The 24,940-nt window shown below is 49.3% G+C and overlaps 1 protein-coding gene across 9 annotated transcripts in view; it reads right to left on the bottom strand.

The window, feature by feature from the left end:
• The window catches only part of PPP1R12B (protein phosphatase 1 regulatory subunit 12B), a 132,414-nt gene that overhangs the window by 7,040 nt on the left and 100,434 nt on the right, over positions 1-24,940 (bottom strand). For 4 of the 9 annotated variants that reach the window (XM_039698573.1, XM_039698575.1, XM_039698579.1 and 1 more), the window contains 5 exons: positions 8,673-8,689; positions 8,067-8,214; positions 7,376-7,480; positions 7,056-7,109; positions 5,657-5,707 (listed from right to left, as the gene is read on the bottom strand). In XM_039698573.1, the coding sequence (XP_039554507.1) occupies positions 5,657-5,707; positions 7,056-7,109; positions 7,376-7,480; positions 8,067-8,214; positions 8,673-8,689 (375 nt within the window). Of the gene's footprint in view, positions 1-5,282; positions 5,351-5,656; positions 5,708-7,055; positions 7,110-7,375; positions 7,481-8,066; positions 8,215-8,672; positions 8,690-23,051; positions 23,735-24,940 lie in introns of those variants that run through there. The other 5 variants (XM_039698574.1, XM_039698576.1, XM_039698577.1 and 2 more) reach the window with 4 other exon arrangements.

Genomic DNA, 24,940 nt, shown 5'->3' with positions numbered 1-24,940 from the left:
AGAAATGGGAGTTTAGTCCAGAGGCAGTGAAAGAAAAAAAGAGAATAAAAGAAATTAGTAGCAGTGTGGATGGGGAAAGCCTGACAACACACCAAGGATATTTTTGGAATCGGCCCTTTCTCCAGAGGCCCCCAAAGTCTTAAAAAAGGTCAAATACAGGGATTTCTCACTACAAAGCAGGATTGTATTCCAGTTTACCCAGACAGCCCAGGGACTTGGGAACTGCTGTGAGACCTATCACCAGTGACTTAACACCTAGACAGGCTCTGAAAGCACTGCTGGGAACTGAGAATTTCTTTAAAACTCCTTTTCTTCATGTATCTCTAAAAGCCAAAGCAGCTGTTTGGAGCAAAGAGCAATCAGAGCTTCCTGGAAGATCCCAAAGACTGAAGCACCTGAAAGTGTCACTGTCCCACAGCAGATCACCAAGACACCAAGGTACTGTGTCTGCTTGTGTCTCTCATCCTTGAGTGATGCTCCTGGGTCTGCTCAGGCTCAGTCCTGCCAGAACCTCTGGGGTTTGGTTTCTCATCCCTGCCCAGATTCAACTCTTCCCTGTCTCAGGGCTCAATTTATCTCTGACCTTCAGAGGGGACAAGTCTGAACCTCAAACTGCATATTTTAGGAAGAGGAGTGTAAATGAGAGCATCTCCCACAGTGGGGATGTGCCAGGAGGGCATTCCTGGTGACAAAGGCAATGAGGGGCACAGGACAGTGCAGAGATCAAGCCCCACACTGGGGCTTGCACAGGAACAAACTGGGAATGGGTACAAATTGTGCGTGGGTACAAACTGGGGCTTGCACAGGAACAAACTGGGCACAGGTACAAACTGGACATGGGTACAAACTGGGGCTTGCACAGGTACAGCAACAATGGGAGGTTGGGAACAGAAGAGCCATGAGGAAGCAGAACAGGGAAATGGTACAAGCCATGCAGACACCCCAGTGCCACAAGGATGACACTGTTCCCAGTAATGCCAAGGTGAATTCATGTGCTGGACATTTACACCACTGCAGGTCCAGGAGATGCCAAGAGCTGCAGAGCTGCTTTCTGAGCAGCATCCCTGCCCTCCTTCCTCCTCAGAGGTTGGGCAGCTGGGCCACAAGAAAACAAGAACCCCTCGTGAGCAAGAACCCATCCTGCATGATGGAGGGAGCCCCAGCACTGGGCAGGGGCAGACAGGAAACATCCACAAGAAGAGTTGTAAATTCAAGTGACAAAATCCCAGCCCAAAACCAAAGCAGTCCCACAAAGCACCGTATTCCTCCCCATGTCCACTTAGTGGCAGAAGAAGACAGAGGGAAGGGTCTATGGGGAAGAGGGTTCCTTTCTACCTTTTCATTAGCAGAAAGTACTCAAAGGGAAGTGCTGTCTGTCCTGAACAAGGAGCAACATGAAAGAATCTACTGTGACACAGACAGTGACCATCCATCCAGCCTGCACCACTCAGGTTGCCCAGAGAAGCTGTGGCTGCCCCATCCCTGGCAGTGTCCAAGGCCAGGTTGGACAGGGCTTGGAGCAACCTGGGATGGTGGAAGGTGTCTCTGCCCATGTCAAGAGGTGGAATAAGAAGGGCACCTTCAAACCCAAACCAGTCTGGGATTCTGTATGACCCAGAGCTGACTGCAGCTGGCAAGGAATCTGCTGTGTCTCAGCACATTTTGTCCAAGGGCGCATTCCTGTACAAAACTGAAGCCCTTTGTACCCTCAACCATCAGCTCCATTCTTAGCTCCCCAAAAGCACTACATTTAGTCTCCATGACAGAATGAAGACACCTCTTTAAAAAGCTTTGCTAAACCAAGGTAAGCAAGACAAGAAGGCAGGGAGGCAGCAAAGGATGGGGTTTGAGCCTCTGAGATTATCGAACTGACAGAGCAGCTCCTGGGACACACAAAGACAGTTCTGACCCTGGATAATCAACAGATCCCAAGACAGAGCTACACCAAACAAACTGCAGGAAAGCTGCAGTGACACCTCAGCAGTGAGATCCCTGCTCACCATATCCCATCTATCCATCCATCCATCCATCCATCCATCCATCCATCCATCCATCCACCCATCCATCCCTTCACAGCCCAAGATTCACTGCCTGGCACTGTGCTTATTGAGGACAGACAGACATGGCACAGCTGTCCTGTGATACATCACACCAGGAGCTGCTGGAAGATGGTTGTACTGGAATAGTCACTTCTTTTGATGGCACCAAAAACGGTTGAGGATACTTGGTCTGTTCACCCTGGAGAAGAGGAGCCTGAGGTCAAAACTCAGTGGGGGCTGCAGCTCCTCCCAAGGAGCAGCTCCAATTTCTGCTCTCTGTGAGCAGGGACAGGACCCCAGGGAGGGGCTGGAGCTGTGTCAGGGGAGATTCAGACTGGATATCAGGAAAGATTCTTTCCCCAGATGGTGCTGGGCACTGCTCAGGCTCCCCAGAGAATGATCATAGTCCCAAGGCTGTCAGAGCTCCAGGAGCATTTGGACAGTGCTCTCAGGGAGGCACAGGGTGGGATTGTTGAGGTGTCTGTGCAGGGCAGGGGTTGGACTGTGGGTCCCTTTCAATTCAGGATATTCCATGATTTTATGATACACAGATAATAAAGACCCTCTGTTTTATAACATGGCTCAGAGCTGGCAGAAAGCATCTAACATACATAGTAGGGGCACCGTGCTATGTGAGGTGGAAAGGACTGTGATCATTTCAGAGACCACCTTTGTTTTTCCACACCAGCACAGCACAGAACCTCAGCATGGTTCCATCAGCCCCTGCCAGCCTCCACATGCTGCACAGCCCACAGAAAGGATCATTTATGTAAAAACGTGTGTGTGCTGCAGGTAGGCCAGGCTCCTGTTTATGCACCAAATCCAGCAAAGGCTGGGAAGCTAGGACTGAAGCCAAGGGCAAAGAGCAGGATCTGGATGATACCGCTGTGATTGCTTATCACTCTGCTTGATACTTGGCTTAGCAAAAGCAGGTTTCTCAGTTCTCTGTACCTGCCTTCAATTAACAGATTTTGTGCCTGCAACACTAAATAAAAATGCCCAGAGCCTGCACGATGGCTGAAGCCAGGAGCTGCAGCACTGCTATGGAATAAAGGAGCTTCTGTGACCTTCAAGAACAATTGCTGTGTTAAGTTGGGACCTCGGGCACTTGGCATTGAATTCAGCTCAGTGCAAATGTTAATTTTCTTTCTCCTGCCTCGGCCAAGGTTCTGGATCTCCAGTTAAATTGTGCAGTTACTCAGGGAAATGCTGCACTGCTCTGTCAACTTTGCAAGAGCAGGTCTGAGGAGCAGCTCTGTGGAGCAGCTCTGCCACCAAGGTTCTTGAAGTTATCAAGCCTGTCTTGTTCCTCTTCACTTCTCTATGGCTTTGGTACAAGGGGTCACACTCCATACAGGAACAAAGCTGATTCCCTCAAACACAGCGTACTGCATGTTTCTGTCACCTCTGTCTCCTCTTCCTCAGAAGTCAGCTGCAAGGAGAGGACAGCCCTGGGCAGGACATCTCATGTGCACAACTGGACATAGACACCACTGGATCCAACAGCTGGATGTGAGTCTTGCTGGATTCAAAGATTAGTGTGAAGAATTCCCAAAACCAACCTGAGACCTAATCAACTGAGAGGTTTGGTACTTTCTACTTGCTGCTTTCCACATTAAAGGAAATTGGTGGATTTGTCTTTTCCTTCACAATTCCTTACTTATTACTTCTGACTGCACAACAGCTACTCAGGTAGTGCAAGGAGCAAGAATGAAAGTCCAGCCAGAATTAGTAGATTTTCCTGGCTCAATCCCACACTAGTGACTATTAGGGATGCTCTGCAGATGTTATCTCCCTCCAGGCAAACACAGCAGGGCTGTTTCTCCCACTTCACGGCACCATGAAAGTGGACACAACAGTTTCCTTTTGGAAAGGTCCAATTCCTTCTTTCTTAAGAGATTTCATATTCCTTTTTTTGGAGTAGATGTCAAACAAAGACATGTCACAGTGCCCTTAGGTACTCACTACATGCTTAAGGTTTTGCAGAAACTAATAAAAATATAGCACCTCAGAAGAGAGATTTTCCAAATTCTTGTCTATTTGTTCTACTAACAAAAGGCCACTTTGGTTGTCCCACACAGCAAGAACAGGCAGAGAGCAGAGTCAGCACCTCTCAAGGACCTGAAGCTCATTTTCAGCCGGACCACAGGTTCCTTCAGCTCATGTCTCTCGAGGCAGGGTGAGAATATGTCCAACCACCAGCAGCGCTTCTCCTGCACTCCCTTGGCTTCCATGGCTCTGCAGCTCCAGACCACCTGAACTGGAGGTGCTCTGGCTGTGTCCAACAGACCCTGCAGGCACCTTCCCTCATTAAGTGCTTTCCAGAGCACTATGCTTCCAAACTGAGGCCACTAGAGGCCACCACCTAGTCTCCTTACTCCAAGGGCTGAAGTTGCAGGCTTGCAGTGATCTGCAGAGCTGAAGGACCAACACAGTCTGCTCATGCCTGTATCTCTCTTGAAGACCACAATTCTGTAATTACAGGAAAGTCTCTGTGCAGTTAAAGGTTCCTACCTGCTCATTGAGCAAAGAGTTTGGAATTTAGACATATTCAATCCTTTCTCCTTCTCCTCCTGGCTCACACATCCACACTTATTTTCTCCTCTCCAAGAGAACAAGAGCCTTTACAGCAAGAATCCACCATATCACTGTGCTACTCATTGCAGCAGAAGATGCAGCACAAGCCTTTCAAAGTTATGTGCTTGGTAGAAACAAAAGCTTCAAACAGAAACAGAGCTGGAACCTCCTCCAGGGTGCAGGAAGTCGTTTCTGTCAGGGCGTGGTGCAGGGAGAGCTCTCAGGTGGGTCCTTCCTTCTGAGAGCAGCTTGGTCCCACCTGCTCATGTTGAAAGGGAAGGAAAGCACGGGGCAGAGCAAAGGGGACACTCTGTGAACATGAGCACTGACATTCAGCAGAGAGAACGTGATGCAGCGCTGCCCAGCCGGGAGAGGCTTCAGGGGTGTGTGGGCAGCCAGGCCCTGCAGGGCTCCCCTCACAGACACAGCCGTCCTGGAAGCCACACCATGGGAGCAAGAACGTGCTGGAACACCAGTGGCCATGGCTCGTGACAGCAAGCCATGCTGCACATCCCATCAGGAAGCAAATTCCTGTTTGCTGGAATTATCCCAGGCTGCCGTGGCCTCCCAGTGCCATGCTTTGGGAAGGGAGTATAGGAACACAACCACTCTGTGCTTTATCCTGGCCAGTGTGCGTGAGCTCAAAAGCCAGCTTTGTCTTCTTACCCATCCGGAGAGAACCTCAGGGGCTTAACTTGGGCTGCAGACTAGTCAGAGCACAGGGGGTCAGCACACTGGAACTCAGCGATGCCACAAAAAGTTAGTTTGGGAAGGCATTTAAGGAGAACAGCTTTCACCATTCTCGGATCAAATAGCAGAACAAATCAAACATAGGAGCAATCAGATGAATGAGAACCAGGACAGTTTATTAGCATTTCATGTTTGGAGAACAGGGCCATTAAAGCAAGATATGACTGCAGAAAGGAAAATGAGATTCTTCCCATGGACACCTTTACCATCCTCCTCCTGGGTGACAATCCCCAAAGACATCAATACAAAGCATATAAAATGGAATAGACACAGTGAAGATTATTTCTTACCTTCATTTCCTCTTCCATTTCAGAGAGTTTCCGCTCCAAGGCTCGCTTCTCCTGTTTACAAGGATTCATGACAAAGAAGGTCACAAGGATTTGGAAGAAAAATTTACAGTATATTTTCTTTTAAAGAAAAATAGGAGTCTTGTGTTTCTGTAGCAGCATTCCCTGAAGAGGGGAATGCAAGGCAGAGGTTACAACCAGGAGCTGATCAGATGGGAGAGGGCAGCTGGCAAACCAGCAGGGATATAACCTGGGCCTGTTTGGGCAGATCACAAGCTCTATTCATATCCCTAATGAAATTATTCCCCATTTTCAGTGATCCCAGTTCTCAGGAGCTGCTGATGAAATGTGATTTTGAGCTCTGTAGGTGAAGTCATGGATTTACTTATACTCCACTAAAGATGGCAAAGAGAAAAGTCCCTCAGCCACTCAAACAGGAAACAGAACAAGGAAATTCCCTGCCTGGAAATCCTGTTTCTCCCAGATAATCCAGGGCTGCAAAGCTGACTGCTTTCAGTGCATTTCAGAAAGTGAGGATTAGACTGTGCTGTGTGAGTGGCCTCAGCTACACCTGTGCCAAGGTGAGGAGAAGTGGACTCCTTCAGTGAGTTTCCCAACATAAAGGGGCTCAAACTACTCCAGGGACATGCTCTGAGAAGGGGGAAGTGGGAAATACATCAAGAACAAGATTTACACTCTCTGCCCTGCTTCTTTGCCCAATGCAAAGAGCCATGAGGAAAAGAGTGAGGAAAAGGCAGCTTCTGAGTGTGCTGTGGATCATGAGTTCTGGGTCACTTTTTGCCTACAGCATGGTTCATCAGGGATTCGTAAGTGCAAAATGCATGAGCCATCCTGGAAACAGTTAATGCATCTTCACTGAAAACAGCTGGACATATTTTTACTTTCTAACTCATAGAATTTGTGGCTGTTGTGATCCTAATTCAAGAGAAGTTATACAGGACGTTGCCCTGACTTCAACAAGGCCAAGTTCAAGGTCCTCTCCCTGGGTTGGGGCAATCCTTGGTATCAAGGCTGGGGAAAGAAGGGATTGAAAGCAGCCCTTCCAGGATTTTGCCTTGTTCCCCCACCACCCCAAACCAGTCTTTATTTGTAAGGTCAATAATGTTTTAAGCATAATAGACCAACAGTCTCTCAGTGTGATACAATCCGTTGGTCCTCAGCTGCTTAGAACCAAAGAGAGGAATCAGAATGAAGCTGATGTGCAAAGAGAGCAGCAGAGCCTCAGGCCCTGCAAAGGTCAGAACACAATTATCATTGTGCACTGCTCCTCAAGGCAAAAATACAACTTATCTTTTAATTAACACGTCCCTTCTAGACACGACTGCCCTGCACAGCAACACGAGGCACAGGCTGTGACTCAGAAGAAAGCAGACACACGTACCCTCTTCTCCATCTCCAGCATGCTGGACCGGTCAGAAGTTTTCTCCTGTTTCTGCTATGGAAATTAAAAATAGAAAGTGATTAAACCTGAGAGCACTCACAGGGTGCTGCACAAAGGCCAAGGCAGCCTACAGATGCTCTTGCTTGGGATGCAACATGTTGATTTACAAAATTACTTGCTTATTTCTGTTTCCTCTATGGCACCTTCCCTCCCAAGAACATCCTTTCAGGAGCTTCCCTCCCTTTCCCATTCTGGAACAAGTGTTGGTTTGTCATGGTCAGCTCTCAGTTTCTCCAGTCAGGACCTGGATTTTCCCTTACCTGGGCTGCTTTTTCCAACTTTGCTTTGATATCAGCCAGCTCAAGCTGGGCTTCTTGCAGCTTTGACTTCAGCTTTTGATTTTCAGACAGGGCACTCTCGTATAACTGAAATGCAAAACAAGACATCAATTAACCAGGCTGCTCCTGGTTAATTAACCCCATCCTGTCAGGCTGCTCTGAGCAGACACGTGCCCTCAGCACTGAGCTGAGGGGTTCACTTTGCTCTCACACATCAGCAGATGAGAAGGGAAAACAAAACCAACTTGGATGCTTTACTTATATTTTCGTAACTCATGAATTAGAAATAAGAAAACAGCTGTTGAATTTTGTAGGGAGTTTCAACACAGCCAAGAGGGGACAGTTTTAATTTAGGTAATTCTTTACTCACAGGGTGGTCAAACCCTGGCACAGGTTGCCCAGAGAAGCTGTGGCTGCCTCATTCCTGGAAATGTCCAGGTCCAGACTGGACAGGACTTAGAGCACCCTGGGATAGTGCAAAGTGTCCCTGCCCATGACAGGGGTGGAATGGGATGAGCTTTAAGGTCCCTTCCAACCCAAACCACTGGATTCTTTGAAACAGAGAAAATGAACATAAACGTCTTCTCCTTCTTCCCTTCTTGGGGCCGGTTTCTGCAGCAACAGGCAGGTTCTGCAGCGTGTGCAATGACAAGGATCAGTTCGAAAGCCCTACTTTCTTGTAGTCCCTGTTGCTCTCCTCCTCTGCGCGGCTGCTGAGCGCGGCGAGCCGGTTCTCCCTGCGGCTGTAGGCACTGGCGCGGCCGGCGGCGCGGTCGCTGTAGGACGAGTCACTCGGGGTGGGGTTCGTGGCTGCCTCCAACCTGAAACAGGAGCAAGATCCTGCACTGTGGGGCTGTGGTAACTTGGAGCAGCCAGCAGAGAGCCCAGCTGGATGGGACTGGAGGGAGTGGCAGACCCAGCTGAGCCAGGGCTCTGGGGTCTGTGGGAGCGCCCTCCACTTGGCCCTGGGGATTGCTGCAGAACCTGGCAGCCACCACCACTACAACAACTGGAAAAAATCCCGGGGTACCAACCCGGCCTCCCATGGGCACTGACTTCCCACAAAGCTCTCACCTCCCTGGTGGGAACCAGCTCCATTTCTAAGAGGGCACTGAGGTAAGTAATTTGGGGAGTGAAGAATAGAAGCAAACAGGTGCCCAGCTAAGCTCAGAAAAGGACCAGTACCAGACTGGATTTGAAGATTTGAATCACAGGGAATCCTCAAAGGCATACAAAAACATGCTACCAATAAATATTACACAGGAAAAAAAATTCTTACCTGGAAAGTCTTTCATGCTGAAGGGAAAAAAAAAAGAAAGCAAAAGGTAATTAATAATGAGAATTAATAATTCAATTCAAGAACTGCAGAGCTTCCAGGTAGCAGCAATTTCCCACCTCAGATACCAGCACCCAGCTCATGCCAGGTTACACAGAGATTTCCCAGCTCAAACTGGCAATCTCCAATCTTTGCCTGAATCTTCAGCTGCTTCAGCTCCTCTGAAGCACTTATTTCACTCATCTAAGAAATCCTGAACCTTGCTGTTCAAATCCTTATTTCCAGAATTGAAATGCCTTCCTTGAAATCCAAACTAATCTATTGTTTCCCTTTTCCAGTGAAGTTATTCTTCCTGACTACGATCACTGTGCTGTGTGATGTGGGTGAGGGGGATTAACAGACACAGGGATCTCCCAGTGTTTGTGCTGAACTTGAGAAAATCACAAACACTCTTCTCTCCATGGGCAAGCAGCTCCCCTTGGAGAAAGGCTTCACAGTGGCAGACAGAGACACAGCAGCAGCTGCAGGAGGGAGGGAGAAGACTCTTACACCAGGGTGTTTGGAGCCTCTGTTGGGTTCTTCCTTCCCCATCAACACCCAAACCTCTGCTGTGCTGTCCTCGGCTGCCTTTGGACATTGGAGCTGGGAAAGTGGCTCAGCACATACAAGGGGGTACCTGGCTCTGGGCCCAGGGAACAAGGAACAGGACACAAGGAAAGGCCTCAAGTTATGTCAGGGGAGGTTCAGGCTAGATGCATATCAGGGAAAATTTCCTCTTTGAAAGGGTGGTCAGGCCCTGGCACAGGTTGCCCAGGGCAGTGGTGGTCACACTCCCTGGAAATATTAAAAAAAATCTACAGATGTAACACCTGGGGACATGGTTTAATGGTGAACATGGCAACACTGGGGGAAAGTTTGGGCTCAATGATCTTAGAAGGCTTCTCCAACTTAATAATTCCGTGATTCTATGAACATCCTACAGAGGCTTGATGTGGTAAACCACCATTTCAATGCAATTTTCTGTATTGAACAGTTCCTTCCTACAGTTGCATAAATCCAGTGGTGACAGCATCACTATCCTGCAGGACATGCCACACTGACACGAGGTTTCTGTCTGACAGACATTTACTCAGGTGCATTCCAACTCTTCATGGTCCCTTGAACTGGAAGTTGAGCCCAGCATTCCTCTGCTGGTTTATCAGTAGCATCATTGTTCTGAGTGAGCACAAACCTCCCACAAGCACTTCCAGCCAATTCCCTCGGCTCTTTTTAACAGAGTCAACACAAAGGACATCACAGAGCAGATGAGAGGTCAGGCTTTTTGTGGCCAGACATGCTTGCACTGCTTGTGCTGTCAGCTACACCAGTAAATCCAGTGCTAAGGCCTTACTGGGAGGCAGATTTGCTGTGTGTGGCACCCTGGTGTTTGAAGACTTCAGACCACCCGCTCCTGCCTGGCACCCAGACAGTGCCTCTGATCCTGGGCAGGGATCTGGGAGTACACCCCATGGAGAGAGGGATGAAGTCACCCATTACACAGGGGACGGTGGACAAGTGACCCAGCCACCCCTCCACTCCAAGCCACAGGAGCAGAGGCAGGTCCCAGAGCATCCTGCCCCGTGCCCAGCCCTGCCCGCTGCTTGCCGGGACACGGCAACCCGTTACCTGCACCTGGCTGCTGAGTTTTTAATTCATGCCAGCCTGATGTGACACTCATTTGGCATCCTGATTGAGGACAGGAAGGTGCCTGGGGAGTCTGCAGTGCGTGGGCTCTGCAGCACAGCCTCTGACACACTGTGCTGTGAGCACCAGCACCAAGAAAATGAACGGCCCAGAGCCTGCCCGTGGAGCCTTGAGGAGGGACCACAGCTCAGCCAAAGCTGCTACCTGCAGAGATCAAAAGGACAAAGAAACCCTGCTATGAATTAGCACATTCTCCCTCCAGTTCTGCTCACAGGGCCATCCTCAGCCAGGCTCTTGGGCAGGTCTAGTGCCAACCTGTCTTAGGCAGGATCCCTGCTCCAGCAGAAGCACAGCTGGCACTGCAGGAGGGCTGAGCCACCCTGGGATGGGACTGTGCCACCACCCTGACCCACAGGGGGTCAGGTCATATGATGTCTCTGTCAGTGGGGTTTTTTTTGGTACTATTTTATTTGTATTTTTAATTTTCCTAGTAAAGAATTGTTCTTTCTGCTCCCATGTCTTTGCCTGAGAGTCTCTTAGTTTCAAAACTATAATAATTCAGAGGGAGGGGCTTTACATTTTCCATTTCACAGGAGGCTCCTGCCTTCCTTAGCAGACACCTGGCTTTTCAAACCAAGACATAGCCCACCCTGAAGACACCACAACCAAAGGCCCCGAGCCACATGCCCTGAGCCACCACAGCAGTGGGTCCAGCCTGGTACTATTTTATTTGCTCTAATAAAATCTCTTTCTTCTTTTCATCTTACAGGTGAGAAACCTCCCAAGGAAGCTAACAGATGCATTTCCACCACGGCTAAGCCCTGCTGCCCCTCTACAAGCCATGTTGGATGCTGTCTGGGAAGCATCTCATGCCACTCAATGCCTGGCAGCTGCCTGATGTTGTGACAGGGACACAGCCCTCTTGTCCAAACAGCTGGCTCAGGCCGTGCTCTGTACGGAACCTGAAGGCAGCAAGTTGGGACAGTTTCTGTACAGATGGCCTCCAGCAGAGGGCTGTTAGAAAGACAGACCATAAATCCAACCACATGCTGGGCTCATGCAGGGGAGGGGGAGATTCTCCCCCTCTGTCCTGCTCAGCTGAGACCCCACCTGCAGAGCTGCCCCAGCCCTGGGCTTCCAGCTCGGGAAGGATGTGGAGCTGCTGGAGTGAGCTCAGAGGAAGTCATGGAGATGCTCCAAGGCCTAGATCCCCTCTGCTCTGGAGTCAGGCTGGGAGAGCTGGGGATGTTCACCCGGAGGAAAGAAGGCTCTGGGGAGACCTTAGAGTCCCCTCCTGTGCCTGAAGGGGCTTCAGGAGAGCTGGAGAGTGACTTTGGACAAGGATCTGGAATGATGGAACAGGGAAGAATGGCTTATCACTGGCAGAGGGCAGGGTTACTTGTGACAGCGGGAAGAAATCCTTCCCTGTGAGGATGGTGAGGTCCTGGCACAGTTTGCTCTGAGAAACTGGGCATAGCTGCCCCTGGATTGCTGGAAGTGTCCAAGGCCAGGCTGGACAGGGCTTGGAGCAACCTGGGCTAGTGGAAGGTGACCCTGCCCATGGCAGAGGGTGGGACAAACTTTGATGGTCCCTTCCCACACAAACCAGCCTGGGATACAAAGGATTTCCCATTTTCAGCCACACACATGCTGGTCTCTCCATAGTGCTTTGTTAGCTGAGCTTTCAACATTTGTTTCCTAAACCCCTCGGCAGCATGACAGCTCCTTTTGAATCCTGGCCCAATGACCCAACCTCCCCTGAAGGGAGAAGGAAGAGAAGGGAATTACAGTGATGAACAAGGCTCTTTTTGAAAGTTATTTGCGCACTTCATGCTAATCCCTTTCAGTGATGACTTTTGATATGATGACAAATGGCTGGGCAAGTAATCCACTCCTCAGAAAGCCTGAATTTACTTCAGCAAACGCACCTGCTAATGGATTTGAACAGTGCTGGGAAACATCATGTGGCTGGGCAAGGTGACATGGAATCCAGGCAGGTCCCTGAGCCAGCCAGGGCACTTGCAGCAAGAGGAAAAACCACTTCTGTCCTTTTTCCTTCTAAGAAATGAGAATTTCCATATGCAGGGGGAACAGGGGCATGCTTCCACAAAGGAATCACCTTAAGCATACACAGCAAAAAAGGGGGAAACCCTGAGGTTTATTGTATTTATGACTTTCCTGTGATGGATACAGCAATGGATTGGTTCAGTCTGTGACTGTCTGTATGAGTTTTAAAAAAAGCAAAGTGCCAGATGAGAGGGTCTGTCAGCACTGAGCAGAGCCACCCTGCAGTAACCTGGAATCATGGAATGACAGCACCATTAAGGTAGAAAAAGCCTTCTAGGAGAAGAACGATGAAGCTCGGGCAGGGTCTGGAGCAGCAGGGGTGGCTGAGGGAGCTGGGAAAGGGCTCAGCCTGGAGAAAAGGAGGCTCAGGGGGGACCTTCTGGCTCTGCACAACTCCTGACAGGAGGGGGAAGCTGGGGCGGGGGGGCTCGCTCTGCTCCCAGGGAACAGGGACAGGAGGAAACAGCCTCAAGGGGAGGGTCAGGTTGGATAACAGGAAAATTTCTTCCGTGAAGGGCTGGTCAGGCCCTGGCACAGCTGCCCAGGGCAGTGGTGGAGTCAGCATCCCTGGAAGTCTTTAAAAAACATGTGGATGTGGCACCTGGGACATGGGTTAGCAGTGAACAGGGCAGTGTTCACTCCATGATCTTAGAGGGCTTTTCCAACCTCATGGAAACCATGGAATTCCATGATTCTATGGAACACTGGAGGAGGCGCTTAACTGAGACATCCCTGCCATTTGTGCAAAGAGAGACAAACATCTTCAGAGGCCACTGGGATGTCACACTGGAGACATAGTTTCAGCAGAAAACAGCTTCTTTCCTGCTCAGTTCTGCCCAGTGTTTGACCACGGCATCTTTGAAACCCTCTCCATGTGCTTCCAGCTGCACCTGCTCCAACAGAGCAGCCCTCACTGGCCCTGCCTGCACTGCCCTGTCCAACAGCCACCAAGTATCACTGGAATTCCATCACTGGCTGGCTCCCTGTGCTGCCCATGGCAGTGAGGAAGGAGGTCGTTTGCTCAGAGACACCATCCCAGAGCTGAAAATTCCAAGGTAAGAGTGAGAAGGTGAAAGACAAAACTCTTCTTCCTTCATTGCTGGGAAGAGAAGTTGGGAATGAACAGAGGGAATGAAGAGCTGAGGCATCACACGTGCACTTGACTGAGCTGGTGCAAGAAGGGTCTTTTCCCTCCTGACTTTCCTGAAGGGAATTGCTAGGGTTTGTGAGGGGATGCTGAGAAACCGCTGTATCCACTCCAGTCATTATCAACAAATGCACTGGAGGCTTTTTCCTTTCCCTGGAAAATTTGGAGCAGCACTGCAGTTTTGCCCAGATTAATTTATTTCCCTCGGGATCAAAATTCAACTAAAAACATCAAGAGCCAGGGAAGCATCGAGTTGTGAAATGATCCTTCCATAATCTAAACAGGGTCAGAGCGCTGCAGGGGTTGGGGTGGGGGGAACACGGGGGCTGGAGGTGCCTGCCCTGGTTCAGAATCCAGCACGGCAGCTGAGCTGAGCCCTGCTGCTGCTGCTGCCCAGACACCCAAGGGGATGACTTCTGCAGGGAAACTAAAAAGCACGGAGCACTTGCAGACATGCTCACAAGCTTCTGGTAATCCCCAGGTCTCAGAGCTCTCACCAGAAAGATCTCATCACCCTCCCTCCCATTCATCTCATGGTGGGCAGTACATCCAGGTAGTGCTCAGGTGGTGGAGGACACTGAAGGGGTTCAGCCCATTTTGCCAGCTCAGAGATCATCCAACCCAGGTGGGCTGGAAAATCATCAGGATCTGAGATGGGACCCAAGAAAAAGGACTAAGAACACCACAGAATCATGGAATCAAAGAATGGTTTGGGTTGGAAGGGACCTTAATGCTCATCCAGTTCCACCCCTTGCCATGGGCAGGGACACCTTGCACTATCCCAGGTAGCTCCAAGCCCTGCCCAACCTGGTCTTGGGCGCTTCCAGAGATTCTCAGGGTGCTGACACTGGTCACTCTCAGGGAAAAGGCACAGCTGGGTACCAACCATGGCTTCACCTACCCAGAGTGCTGGGATGATGCCTTGTGCCAGAAATACCATCCAGGCCTGATTTTAAAAATGTACTTGGACTGTGGAGGGCAGGAGCCTTCCCTCAAAACCAGAAAATTTTGCAGCTGTTGCGAGCTCAGTGATGAATAATTTAAACCAAATTCCTCATGGAAGGTTTCAATAAAATACAGCCCTGAACTGCAGTGACAAAAGGGGGATTGGCTGCTGCTTTCGCCAAGGCAGAAACTGCCCTAATTGCTTCCAGTTGCATTCTGTGGCTGAGGTTGGAGCCAGTGAAGGCACAATTCCCTGCTATTTACATTTTTTCAAGAAAAAAGAGAAAAAAAACCAAACAAGGAAGAAAAAAGAAGAAAATAGATGCTTTGGGAACATTTTATGCTTCTTTATCTCCAACTGGCCAATCTCAGGACAGTGTACACTATTTTAAGAGAGTTGTCAAGGAATTTATTTTTGTGTGTTTTGTCTCAGAAATCCTGACCAATGCCTACGATTAACTACCATATGTAATGAGACCCAGGGGCACAGCTCCAGCTCTGTCCTCCTATAAGCAACTGGGGAAGTTTTAGAAACCCCTCAAATTTTCTTCTTGTGCTGGCAAATATCCTCTTGATGAGCTGTGTTTATTTCAGAAATTAAATGTAAAATAAAGCCAGCTGGTTTTGGGGTTCTTTCCCTTTTATAAGCAAAAGTCACTATGTTCCTGCAGTTACGTAGCTCAGCTGCTCCTACATGAGCTCCAGTGTTGGGCCAGGCTGATGTGTGTTCCAAAGGTCAACCTCCCCCTCTCAGAAGCACCGAATCCTGAGCTGGAAGGGTTCCATGAGGATCGAGCCCACCTCGTGGCCCTGCCCACGACACCCCAACAATCCCACCCTGGCATCCCTGGCAGTGCTGTCCAAACACTCCTGGAGCTCTGGCAGCCTCAGGGCTGTGCCCATTCCCTGGGGAGCCTGGGCAGTGCCAGCACCCTCTGGGGAAGAACCTTTCCTGATCTCAGGCCTGACCTGCCCTGGCCCAGCCCCAGCTGCTTCCTCAGGTCCTGTCCCTGTCACAGAGAGCAGAGGAAGGAGCTGCCCCTCATGAGGAGCTGCAGCCCCCAGTGGGGTCTGACCTCAGGCCCCAGGTGAACAGACCAAGTGCCCTCAGCTCTCAGCTGCTCCTCGTGTGGCCCCTCCAGACCCTTCCCTATTTCTGTGTCCCTCTTTTGGACACTCTCCAATAACTTCAGATCCTTCTTACATTGGGGTGCCCAAAACTGCCCCCTGGACTTGAGGAGAGCCCACGCCAGGGAAGAGCAGGACACAGCTGAAGGCAGGAATCCTCCAGGAGCCAGTGTAGCCAGAGCCGAGCTGGAAGGAAGAGAAGCCAGGAGGAGGCTGCCTGGGACACCTCAGACCATCCCCAGTGGGTACAACTCAGGTCAGTGATCCCCTCCAGCTGCATTTGTCATTCCAGTCAGGAACGGCTGGGATCAAGTTTAGTTTTTCAGTGGGTGCAGAGTAATTCGAAGGTCTGGCTGAACTCTACTTTTGAGAGTTATTTTGAGGTCATTGCCTCCCTCAGAAAGCTGCTCCTCTGACCTGATAGCTGTGGTTTGTGCAGCATCCTGTTAGCTCCATTGGCGTGATGGATGCACTGCTTCCAGCTCGAGCCTGCAATCGTGCAAATGCAAGGATTCCAAAATCCCGTGGAAATGATTAATAATCCAGTGCAGCCAAACCACCTCCATGTAACCTCCAACTCCCCAAAGCCTGATGCAAAATATGTTTTCTCAAACTATAAATCAATAAACTTTGCTTAAGAAAAACTGCTATTACTGAAGCATAACATTAAAAGCTTCTCCAAGATGGAGTAGTGGCTTTGGCAGCTGGCTGCAGCAGATCCCATAATTTTCAGTACAAACAGCATGTATTTAATCAGAAACAAACATCCAGGGCTGTGAGGGACTGATGGCCACATCTCCTGCCATCCCAAACAAACTACAGTCGGATGCTGGTCTGTGTCATGAGTGCCATGGCCAGCCTGTGGCTCTGTGCTCCAAAACTCTCTCATGGACCATGGGCTTTCCAGCAGCTGCAGTTTATTCCCAATGTCTCTTGGGGATAAAACTCACCATGTAAAACATCAGGCTGGATAGTATTTTAATTTAGGAAAGGCCATAATTCTGAAACCCAGGGTTCATTGCCCTTTTTCCCTTCTTTTCTAAGGGGTCGAATTTTATTGGTGAAAAATTTAATTTCACAAAGTGACGTGATCTTAGACAAAACTCTCCAGACATATGGAAATAAAAATCAAGCAGCCAAGTGACATGAGAGGAAAAGATTTCTACTGATTTCTTCCAGATGAGAATGCCACAGGTCTGCAGGAACCCCATCCCTGCCCTGCAAAAACTCTGGCAAGGATGTTCTCAGATCTTTCGTTAGGGACTTAAATACCTCTTGAACCAGCAGTGAGGGTGAGAGCTGCCAACAGCCAACCGGCAACTTTTCAGTGTGAAGTTCACTCCAAAATCCAGTGAACAGCTCCTGAGGCAGCAGCCACTTCCCACAACAGCACTGTGGGCACAGGCAGCACGTGGCAGCGAGACTGGAATCATGGAATCCCAGAACTATGAGGACTGGAAAAGCCCTCTAAGACCATCAAGCCCAAATGTTACCCCACACTACCGTGTTCACCACTAACTCATGTCCCCAGGTGTGATATTCCAGGTGCCACATCCACATGTTTTTTGAACACCTCCTGAGATGGTGACTCCATCTCTGCCCAGGGCAGCCTGAGCCAGTGCCTGAGCACCTTTTCATGGAAGAAGTTTTCCTCACTATCCTACCTGAACCTCCCTCGGCACAACTTGAGGCCATTTCCTCTTGTCCTGTTGCTTTTCACCTGGGAGAAGAGGATGATGCCCACCCAGCAATGCTGGGTTAATGTTTGGTCTCACTGATCTTAGAATGCTTTTCCAACCTTAATGATTCCATGATTATATGATTCTATGCACCACCTCCCATGAATAGCACAAGTAGAGCAGCCAGTACACAGGGAAATGGATGAACTGGGCTCTGTCTCTCTTCCAGCCCTATTTTTGATGGGCTTGTGTTCATTTCATGAAAAACAGAACTCTAGTGGGCTCCTGCAGGGAAGCAGACACTGGTTTCCAGTTCAGCAGGATGAAGTGGTTTGCTGCTCACAGAATTTCCACCCACTCTCCTCATCACTCCTGTGGCTGCTCATTCCCATCCTGCAGCACTTCCCCCCCCCTCTGTCCCTGGTTTTGTGGCTGTACCATTAACTGACCCAAATTAAAGGCATTCATTGTATTCCCGCTCCTCCCTTCATCCCTTTTAAAGTCCCAGCTGATTCCCAGCTCTGGTGGAACCTCAAGCTGCCCCTGACCTTGTGACCTCCTGCAATGAGCCATGGTTTCAAGGCTGAGCTATCTTGAGGGATTGCTCTCCAACTGCTCAACCAGCTTTTCCAAAGGCAGCACCTCTGACCAGGCAGCTGAGGGTCAAACGGGAGCTTTAAATGAGGCTGAAGTGTTACATCAGGTCCTTTCCAAATCATCCATGACCACTCAGAGCCTTTAACAGTTAACAGACTCCCTGCTCCAGCTTTGGCTTGGATCAATTCTGCTGCTCAGGAGGGAGGGAGGAGAGCTGAAGGAACTTCAGCCTCAAGGACAGAAGCTCTTCAGCCCACAGGTCACAGCTCATGCCCCGACCCATCTTGTTTATTTATCCATATGCAGAAGCATCATCTGGCTACTGAGTCACAGCAGGGAACATCTCATGGGTGGTGCCCTGGGAATTACCACAAGTTCCTGGTATGCTTCCAGATATGGACATTTACAGAGGAGAACTCAAAAAAAAACAACCCCAAGGACAAACGTAGAAGGATTTCATCCCAATAACGATCTGAGAAACACGATGCTTGAGAAATAACTAGAGACAGAACAAAGGGTGCTGGAGAACCCAGACAAAGGTTAATTGCCTGAAAGTTCAAGTTTCAGTATCCCACATTTTTTGTTGGCTGCTGGGGGAGAAGGGAATAATTTCCACAAACACTGTGTAACTAGTCAGCAATCCAGAATTAGACAGAAACTGTCATGAGACAACTTATTTGATCCTGTTTCAATTTACGTGGCATCACTTTTATCACAACCAAATGGGTCCAAACCACTAAATGGAAACCCAGGAACGTAAAGGTTCCTGGAAAAATATTTTCATAACACTTTCTATTCTCTAATACACTGGCAGTGGCAGCACAGCAAGCTAAATGATTCATAGCAGAAAACCCCATGTGAGAATAAACCTGTGACCAGGAATATCTGAAACGGATGGAACCTGTTGCAAAAACACCACAGAGCAAAAACTGACCAACGCATTTATATTCCAAACTCAAGGAACGCTGTAATCCTATCAGGCATTTCCAATGACCTCCCAGCACTCTGGGACATTGACTTTTTACATGGGCAAGTGACAGGACAAGTGAGGGGACAATTTTAAAGTAAGAGAGGAAAGATTTACATCAGATATCAGGAAGAAATTCTTCCTGCCCCATCCCTGGAAGTGTCCAAGGCCAGGCTGGACGTGGCTTGGAGCAACCTGGTCTAGTGGAAGGTGTCCCTGCCCATGGCAAGGGTGTGATGAGATGAGCTTTAAGGTCCCTTCCAACCAAATAATTCTGAGATTCTGTGATTCTATGACCACTTAAACATTAACACCAACCCTGTCAGTATGATTTGCATGCTGAGCACTTGCAGCTCAGCCACTCACATTTTTGTGCATTAGCTTTTCTCTTTGCTGCAGGATTCGCTTTGCCTTCGCGCCGTACGTGTGCACAGAGCGTAGCCAGCCTGGTGCATTTGCTGCCATGGCAATCAGTGCTCAGAGCCCTGCTCAGAGCACCACGGGCTCAGGCTCGTGTGGGGGCTCGTTAAGAGACGGTGATTTGGGAACCACTGCTTTTTATACTCAAGTATTACTATCAAGTGACTTGCTGCAAACATACGGCCCATAAAAGGTGATGCTCCTACATCCCATATTTCACCCAGCATGGCTCCTTCAGAGGCTCCAATGAAAGGCAGAATAAAATAAATCAGTGCAGACCACTGCGTACACTTAAGAGCTTTATTGCTGAGCTCCTCCTGATAAAATTCAGCTGGAAAGCTCAGGTTATGTATTCTGAAGGTGGCTTAACAAGAGAGCAGTCTAAGATCAGAGAGAAGAGCCTTGCAGTGAAAGTGTGAGCATGGACAGAACAAGGAGAATTACACAGAATCTCTTGAGGGGTGAGTATCAACCATCAAGCAGCTACTGCACAACTGGGCTGGGCAGAGAATGGACAGAGAGCAGCCCTGGGGAGAAGGACGTGGGGGGGTTGGTGGATCACTGGAAGTGTCCAAGGCCAGGCTGGACAGGGCTTGGAGCAACCTGGGCTAGTAGAAGTTGTCACTGCTCATGGGACAATATGGGCTTTATGATTTCTTCCACCCCAAACCATTCTGGGATTCTAAGTGATGGCAGCCACACAGATGCAGCCTCTACTGAAACAGCAGCCCACATACATCAATGACAATTTTAAATTTTGATGGTCTTTTTGACAGCCAAAAATATCAGCTAACAAATCAAGAAGGAGCAGTTTATAAAAAAGGGGCAGGTTTGACAAAGAGGTGGAAAACAAATAAAAAGCTGCAATTGGAATCTCTGCAGAAAGTTAGGAGCATGCATTCTCCTTAACTTTTGTTTTCCCTCCTAACCAATAGCCTGTGGAGAAGCACAAGGGTTACAAAGTACCACAACAAATAGATGGATAAGCCTAAACACAAACTACATGGTACTCCCTTTCTTATGAAAAAAATGACCAGCCCAGCAGTAATAGGAATTAAAAAAAAAAATCAGTCCTTGACTTCATTCTCACTCATCCAGTCCTGTCATTTATTTGCTTAAAAGCACACAACAGGTTTCATGCCACTGGATGTCTATTACATTCTTGGAAGTGAATATTATTTTTTTCAGGAGGAGAAACCTCAAGCTAAATCACTATGGTGCAAAACATGATGACAAGGCACCCACTGCCAAACACTTGAAGCTTGTGCCAAATAACGGGACCATCTGAATTGATTTCTAAGGGGTTTGAGTTTCCTCTGCTGAGGAACATCCTCATTAAAGCAACATCTACCCTGGGGGATTTAACAGGATTTGTGTATTTTAGTTTGTGGCGGTCCCAGGGCTATGGGACAGTGCTGACCTGGCACAGGGACCCCATCCCACTGTCTCCAGAATCTCCTGTGCAGGGATATTCCCTTTCTTATGGATTGCATGAGTTCACTGCAAAGTGCCCCCTTCCTTAGCTGTGCATTTGGGGACTTCCCATCAATCAAAGGAAGAAAAACCCCAGGCAATATTCCCCTAACTCCTAAGGAGGAGCATTCCAAGCAGCAGTGCAAGTGCAGAGGGAACACCATGGGAAACTGCTTGGCAAATTACATGTAATGTAGCTTTTGGCACTCCTTGATAAGTCAAACCTCCTTTGCTCTGCCTGGCTCTTCAAGAGTTTTCTCCCTGTGTGCACCATGTGTGAGGCTCCTGCCTGCTCGTGTGTGCTCACACCCCTGCTCAGCTGGGAGTGTTCAGAGCCCACAGCTCTACTGGTGTCAGTGGACTGGATGGAAAGATAAAAGACTCCAAGGTACCACATTCCTACCTGGTTTATGAAGGGTGGTGGCTCCTCATGGCACAGGCCTGTTACTGTGGGCATGGGGAAGTGGGTGATGATGAATAAACATGCGGGACAAACCCAGAATAAACCAAACTCCCTTCTCTTGCTCATGGCAAAATTACATTGTCCTGGAGAAAGAGTTAACTCAGATCCTTATTTTAGCCTGAAGACATTGCTTCCCTAATCAGCCTTTTAAGGCATGGGCTATTTCCATAACCCAGATAGCACCAGGGCTGTTTCCTACACTGACTGAGTCCATGCTGCTGTATTCCCCACCTGGTTTTCCCTACAGATGCTGTGGAGTCACAGCTGGCACTGCCTTACCACTGCAAGCATCTCCATGCTCATGTGTCCATTTCCATCAAAACCTCACTAACAAGAAGCTCTTCTCCAGGCTCTCTTATTCCCACCTGAGAACTTCCACCCCCTTCTCCAACACCCACAGCTCCCCAAGAGCCTGCAAATCTCATTGCAGTGATGGAGAGAGAAACGAGCACCACCTCCACCCACCTGAGAGTTCCCAGCACTTCCTCCAACATCCACTGACCCTCAGGAGTGCTGCAGTCCCCCCATGGCTCTGGACAGAGAAACCAGCCCCTCCTGTCAGTCTGCTCCAGGCACAGCTCAGGGCTCTTGTGAGATGTTTGTCACTCACTTGTATGCCCAGATACATAAGAGGGAGGAATGAGTCAGTCTGAACATGTCTGACCTTAAAAACTTGGGGTTTGAAAGAAACTAAACCCTTTCCAGCACACTGGGATGGTTCCCCACCTGTTACCAGGCTGGTGATCAACAGTGCACCCTTTAGGGAGGAGTGGTAAGCACAGTGCTTAAACTGATGAGGGAAGCCCATCCAAGCCCATGGGAGATGGTTTTAGATTATCTGAACCATCCCAAAGACACTCCAGCTGCAGAAGGATGAAACCATCTGCTCCTGATTACAGTTAACAGCCCAGGGCAACCAGCAGCCACAGAAGCCTCAAGGCTGAAGTTCTCTAGGTCAGGAACTGCTTCCATTAATGCCACAGCAGTGGATTAAAACTCAAATATTTTGGGCAATACTTTTTCCAGACCAAGATCTGTCCCTTCCAACAGAGCAGGCAATGCATATCTGATTTGAGCAAATACCAGTGCTGGAATTAATTTAATGCTCCCATCTAAAATTAGCCCAGCTGTTAAAAACTAATTCCTCCAGGCTTTGACTCCAGCACGATAATATTTCTTGATGGTGAAGAGGCTGCCTGTACAATGATATGGACCCAGAGGGTTTGTGACAGCTTCTCCCATGACTCTGGAGCTATCAGCAGTACTGCTGGGAAGCACTCCCAACTTTCCAACACCTTGGGAGAGGAGGATACCAGCTCTGGTTTGGGGAGTACAGGGAGTACCTTGACTTGCCTCCTGCTACAGGTGATCTTATTCCATTTTTTTGTGGTGTTGAAATTATTAAACTACAGCACAGGCCAGCTCAGCCCCAGGGGTGAAAGTTGAACACAAACCTGGTTTCACCTGCGGTATCAAAGTGTTTATGAAGCTGGTCAGGTTCTGCCTCGTTTTTACCAGGAAGGTTTTCATCCAGCAACAGCCTACCAGGAGAGCCATGTTCCAGGACAGGTGGAAACTACCATCCCAGCAATTCCCTACACCACCAACACAGCTAATCCCAGTGCAGGGACTCTGGCAGCTGCTTAAAACCTGTTGCTGCAGAGGCACCATCCCAAGTTTCATTTAAACCATCCTCTTTCCAAAGGAAACCACAGGCACAGGTCTCCAAGGGTAAGACAACAAACCGCCACCACTGGGCTCTGCTCAGAGCATATGCTGAGCAGGGTAATACAGAAAGGAAAAAGCTGCTTACTCTGAGCGTCTTTGCGATCGGGGAAGGAGAGGACGGGGGAGAGTCTGACTGAGCCTTCCTGCTGCGAGTATATTCCTTACTCCTGGTGTACAGGGACGACATGGCCTCGCGGGCTGGCTCTGAGAAGCAACACCAGTCTTGCTCTCCTGTCGCTCTACGGTGCTGGGCAGGTCCTTCTTCCAAGGTCAGAACAAACTAATTAAACTATTCACAGCTCTGGTAATTAAACCCTCCTGTTTAGGGTGTATAATTTTAGGCATTAATCTGCTGCAGGAAGACCTGAGGCTCCACAAGGTTTCTTGTCCGAGCAGAAGCAGAGAAGGTGTCAAGGACTCGCTGTGCTCCAGTGCCGGGCGCTGCTCTGTGCCAGCCTCACTGCCTGGGCCCCGTCCCGACTTCGCCGCAAAAGGACATTTCCCCTCGTCCAGAGCGTGCCACAGGCCCAGAGGGATCAACCTCTCCCCAGAAGTGCAGGAGGCAGAAACTCCCGGCTCAAGAGAGAGCTGAAAACTAGCTGGGTATATCTAGACACGAAGCTTTTGCCAAAAAAAGCTAAAAAAAGGAAAGGAAAAGCAAACCCTGATTTACTCCAGAGCGCGGCCGCAAGCTCTGCCCCTGCTGCATGGAGCTGCACGTTTTAAGTGAAACACAAAAGCATTAATCAGGAACAAACGCTGGTTTGGAAAGGGGCAGTCCAGCTGAAGTTGGGTTTTGTTCCATTCTCCTCCTCCACCTCCTCCTCCTCCCCCCTCCGGCGCCCTTACCCACGCACAGGCTTCTCCCGTCCCTCCCGCCGCTGCCTTCTGACATTCTGACATTCCAGATCCTGACTCGCTCCAAGAGGAATGCTGGAGGGCAGCCAGCAGCAGCGATTCACTTTCAGCTTGGGATTTGGGCTGCCAAATTGGGTTTGGGATTGGTTTTGGGATTCGGGCAGGAAAAAAAATGGAAAAAAAATGGAGAGAAGAGAAAATCCCTCCCGAGCTTCTGAGGCCCGGTGGCCTGTGAGTGGATGCTGGAGGTGAGCTCTCAGCACTTTGCAGAGGCTAAATTCCAGAAGTTGTGTGTGCCTGCAACAAAGGGAGGTGGTTTAAAGGCCGTGGAGCAGCTCGTGCCATGAAAGGGAGGACACACTTGGACAGCACAAGAAGCTTTTTGTTGTTTGCTCATAAGCCTGTTTGAGCTGTGGAAGGGTGACACAGAGCTTGTGTAATGTACACTGGTTCAAGGAGCGTTTGGAATCAAGGAGGAGGGAGAGGAGCTCGGATGAAAGGACAGAGGGTGTGGAGAGCATGTACCTCTCCCAGACTCCCCTCTCTCTGCCAAGCTCTGCTGCTGCCCAAGCTCACTGGAAGTGGCGAGATGGCTCCCTGTGAAGGTGAGTGTGTGTCCCTCATGTCCCACTGCAACAGGCCCATGGGATGTTTGTGTGAAAAATGCCTCAAACAGCTCACACAGCCACAGAGAATCACAGAATGGGTGGGGTTGGAAGGCACCTCTGGAGATCATCCAGTCCAACTCCCCTGTCAAGGCAGGGTCACTTAGAGCAGGTGCCTATCCTGCCACTGCATCAGCACATCTGTCCTGCTTCAGCTTCACATCTGCTTAATATCAAACATTTCCTACCAAGTTCAGGTTGGAAGGGGCTTGGAGCAACCTGGGGTAGTGCAAGATGTCCCTACACATGGCAGTGGAATGGAGTGAGATGAGCTTTAAGGTCTCTTCCAATTCAAACTGTTCTGTGAAGTGCAGAATAGCATTTATATTAAAATATTTTAAGAATATTTTCCCACTCTGTGTTGCTCTGAATCTTGTTCCTTTTTGCACCCTGCTTGGCACCTGAGTCATTTAACTGGCACAGAGCTGGGGAAGGGACTTGGAATAGCAGC

The sequence above is a fragment of the Passer montanus genome, unplaced genomic scaffold, assembly GCF_014805655.1.
Source record: "Passer montanus isolate IOZ18808 unplaced genomic scaffold, ASM1480565v1 scaffold127, whole genome shotgun sequence".
Classification (NCBI taxonomy): Eukaryota; Metazoa; Chordata; class Aves; order Passeriformes; family Passeridae; genus Passer; species Passer montanus.
This window is presented reverse-complemented; position numbering and strand designations above follow the sequence as displayed.